General features: G+C 34.9%; 1 protein-coding gene across 3 annotated transcripts; it reads right to left on the bottom strand.

Annotated features, from left to right (window-relative positions):
* Nucleotides 1-1877: 1877 nt before the first annotated feature.
* LOC127150930 (uncharacterized) lies at nt 1878-3743 on the bottom strand. 3 transcript variants are annotated; one of them, XM_051089797.1, is made up of 6 exons: nt 3456-3743; nt 3109-3365; nt 2803-3018; nt 2536-2727; nt 2100-2454; nt 1878-2014 (listed from the first exon to the last, which is right to left on the bottom strand). In XM_051089797.1, exons 1-5 carry the CDS (start codon nt 3592-3594, stop codon nt 2107-2109), a joined length of 1152 nt encoding a protein of 383 aa, XP_050945754.1. In that variant the 5' UTR covers nt 3595-3743; the 3' UTR covers nt 1878-2014; nt 2100-2106. The 3 variants fall into 3 exon arrangements, with proteins under 3 accessions (XP_050945754.1, XP_050945749.1, XP_050945745.1); XM_051089792.1 differs by having other exon boundaries at nt 2803-3365; nt 3456-3569; nt 3662-3730; XM_051089788.1 differs by having other exon boundaries at nt 2803-3365.
* Nucleotides 3744-4058: the final 315 nt, after the last annotated feature.

Below are 4058 nucleotides of genomic sequence, written 5' to 3'. Positions count from 1 at the left end.
TCGGTAACTAATCAGCAGTGGAATTCCAAGTGGCATGTGAGTTTAGACTCAAAGCCACAACCTTCTAATTAGTGAAATTCCATTGATTTTCATTCTAAATTTATTTGATTTATCGTTAATTAAAGCAAATTCATCAACACTGAATTTCATTATATTGCTTGTTCATTTAAATATTTCTAAAGTCAATTAGCCCAAACTTTACCAGAAATAGGAGTGTTTTTAAGAAAAAACAAAAACAAAAACAAAAACACCACTAATAGAAATCTATACATTTTCTTGAAAAATAAATTTAACTTTTTTTTAAAGCCTATTTAGTGACAAGAACTTAACATTGATAGACTCTAATCTACACAAAATAAACAACAATGAAATTATCTTTCTTCAACTCTGTGAGATCTATCATCAAATAGACTTAAATCAACAACACTATACAAACAATAATCAAACTATACCTTTACTTATTTTTCATTAATAAAAATTCTTAATTCATTTTCTAAGTCTATTGATGCTTCTATTGATGTTAGAAACATAGCATCAATAGACAATAATTAACAAGTACACTAAAATAACAACAATGATGTACATATTATTCTTACTTTCCACAAAAATTCAACTTTCTCTAAGTTTGTCGAGGATAAAAACCTATCATCGTTGGAAAGAAAAAAAAAAAAACAATGAAACTATACATTTTCTTACCTTTTCATGAAAATAAATTTAACTTTCTTTATAGTCTACCAATAATAGAATTCGAAACCTATCACCGATAGACTATTAAATATACAACAAAAACATAATTGAAGCTATATATTTTCTTATTTTTCATGAAAACAAATTCAACTTTCTTCAAGTCTATCATTAATCAAAGCACATCACCCATAGACTATAAACAAAAAAAAAAAAAAAAAAAATATACATTTTCTCACTTTTCATGAAAATATATTCAACTTTTCTTCTACTCTATCACTGATAGGTACTAATTAACAACCTCAAAAAACAACATTGAAACTATGTATTTTCTTACTTTTCATGAAAATAAATTCAACTTTCTTCAAATCTACCAATGATAGAAACATATCATTGATAGACTTGAAAAAAAAACAATGAAACTACATTTTCTCACTTCTCATGAAATTATATTCAATTTTCTTCAAGTGTATCACTCATAAACACTAATCAACAACATAAAAGAAGTAACATTGAAACTATGTATTTTCTTACTTTTCATGAAAACAAAGTCAACTTTCTTCGAATCTATCAGTTATACAAATCTATTTGATAGACTCTAAACAACATAACAAAAGAAGAAAAAAAAAAAAAAAAAGAGGAGTGAAACTATACATTTTATTGCTTTTCATAAAAATATATTCAACTTTCTTCAAACACTGATAGAGACACTTATCAACAATTTTTAAAAAAATAATAATAATGAAACTATGACTTTTTTTTTACTTTTCATGAAAATAAATTTAACTTTCTTCAAGTCTATTCACTACAAGAGACGTGGGTACTCCCGACGCACAAATACGTCGGCGAAAATGCAAAGTACGTCGGGAAAGGATATCCCGACGTACAAAACGACGTCGGGAAGAACGTCGGGAGAAATGCGTCGCGAGAGGCTTTCCCGACGCCGTCGGGAAAACCTTATTCCCGACGCCGTCTATGCCGACGCATCTCCCGGCGTCGGGGAAAACCTATTTTCCGACGTTTTTTTCCCGACGTAATGAACGTCAGGAAATATTTTTTTATATATTTTTTTAAATATTTTATTTTTACTTTTTTCCTTATAATATTTTGCTCAAACATTCACAATGATGTTCGGATTGCTCAAAAAAATTTCGCGACGTTTTGGATTAAATTAATAAATATACAAACACAAATTAAAAAAATAGAATTAAAATTAATAATACGAATAAGTTGACTACAAGAAAATATAGTTCTCAATATAGAAAAAACATAAACATAAGACCCAATCTCCCAACGAGGTGCGTATGCGCGTCATTCTACACCTTCGGTCCTAAAAATGGTATAAAAATAACTAAGTTTAATACATAATCATATATTGCAAAAACTTAAGAATAATAGAGACATATACGACGTACCGCAGAGCTAGGGATCATGTGGTGGTCCCTGTTGTGCACGAGTTAGGTCTTCAATCATCTTTTTCATAGCTTCCACTTGTGAAACTAATGCTTGGTGATTTCTATCTTGTACTTCAATCCGTTCCAAAGCTTCATGAAGTTTAGCTTGTAATTCAATCTCTTTTTGTGTGGACTGCGAACAAGATGTCGACGAACTGCTTGCACTTGCCGTTCTGCGGGCATTCGGCTTGGGTCCCCAACCAAGGCCTTTTGAGTAGCCTGGTCGTCTACCCAACACCTGATCGCATATCTCATCCTCAGAGAGTGGCTGACTACCCTCTGGGGTAGGCTGGGATTGGAGTTCCAGCATTTGATTCTGCAACAAATTTAAAAATTATGTTAGGTAACGCGCAAAAATATATAATAAAAGTGGATAATTAATAAGGGTATAACTTACATGCGCATCCTCGGCGGCCTGCGACACGAATGTCCCAGCTCGAACGTGTGTTTCCCGGAACAATTCCACACGATCGACCGGCTGCTCTCTTCTTTCAGCGAGCTCATACTGTCGTTGTAGAAACGACTTGGACCCGCTACTATGATTGTAAGGCTGCTTCTGTCTAGCAGCCTTGTTTGTCCGTGATTGCTCCTGCATTAAAACAATTATATTGTTTATTTCTTATACATATTAAAACTTGTTATCATAATTAATCATGACAAATACCTGGAATGCACGGCTGATATAATGGTCGCAGAGGAAGTGCCAATCCTCATCACGTCCAACCAATGCGTTTGGTGGGTTGGCACGAGCCTCCTCCGGGTCGCTGTACTTTTTGAAATGTCTATGACAGTCGGCCCGAAACTCTTTAAAGGTCGTGAGCATCTGATGCTCAACAAACCTGTTCATTGCTTGATCATTGAAATCAAGCACAAACAATCGCTGCACATTACAAACATAACACATTAGATTGGTTAAAGTTAGATATGTTTCAAATGAAATCATATATAAATGTGTAGTGCATTTAATTACCTGGAGGTCGCCCTTGACGACCTCAATGTATTCTCTCCCAACATCCGCCCACTTAAGACAGCGGACGGGAAATGTCTTTCGCACGCACACGCCTATCGCTTGGCTGAAGCGAACGGCGTGTGGAGAAATAGGCTTCTCCGCTCCAGGGGCGATCGTCATCGGAATGCGCCCATTTATTGCAACGTGGCGCTCTAACTCCAAAAGTCGAGACTGCGCACGTCTCCTAGGAGTCGGAGTCGTTTGTTGAGAAGAAGACCCTGCTCAATAAATAGACAATAAGATATAAAGTTAGGAACCCCTACATGAAATATTTGTAAGTTAAAAATGAATAAAATTCTTAGACTCACCCGTATTGTCGCCCACAGATGACGACCCTCCCGCAATGTTATCTAAATCCTCCTCAAACTGGAGGAACATATCGTCCGTCTCCATAAAATTTGATCGTCGATATGACATAATGACTATGGACATATAAAAAACAAACATTCAATAACCAAATACAAACACATAGCTAGAATCAAAATATATAAACTAGATATAAATATGTGCATACGTGGTTTAATTTGTCACTATAATTCCTCATCGCTTGCATGTGACAAGTGTTCATCCACATCGTCGATGAAGTCGTCAGTGACATGACGCACAATCGGTCTTTCAACGATTGTGGGATCAACGTCATTTCTGCATAGAGTGTCATTCTCGATGTGGTCATCCACTTGGTGGCTTACAACAACTTCTAGTATATTAATATGGTCATTCTGAACATCCTCATTGTAGACTCTAGGAATAGTACTATTACACATTGAAAACGCTGCTCTTAAAAGTTCTAACAACATGTCGAACGACTTGTTACTCCAACCATTTAGAACTTTCACATGCATCAACTTAACCAAAAAATTCAACGACGAAAATTCAGAACAACCGGGGTACAACTCATTACGTGCTTGATT

The sequence above is a fragment of the Cucumis melo genome, chromosome 1 (genome assembly GCF_025177605.1).
Source record: "Cucumis melo cultivar AY chromosome 1, USDA_Cmelo_AY_1.0, whole genome shotgun sequence".
In the NCBI taxonomy this organism is placed as follows: domain Eukaryota; kingdom Viridiplantae; phylum Streptophyta; class Magnoliopsida; order Cucurbitales; family Cucurbitaceae; genus Cucumis; species Cucumis melo.
This window is presented reverse-complemented; position numbering and strand designations above follow the sequence as displayed.

Excerpts from the sequence above, each read along its gene's own strand:
- LOC127150930 (XM_051089788.1), bottom strand. The coding sequence starts at position 3,594 with ATGTTTGTTTTTTATATGTCCATAGTCATTATGTCATATCGACGATCA. Across the intron at positions 3,366-3,455 it reads ATCTGTGGGCGACAATACGG|GGTCTTCTTCTCAACAAACG; the intron begins GTGAGTCTAAGA and ends TTTATTGAGCAG. Across the intron at positions 2,728-2,802 it reads ATATCAGCCGTGCATTCCAG|GAGCAATCACGGACAAACAA; the intron begins GTATTTGTCATG and ends GTTTTAATGCAG.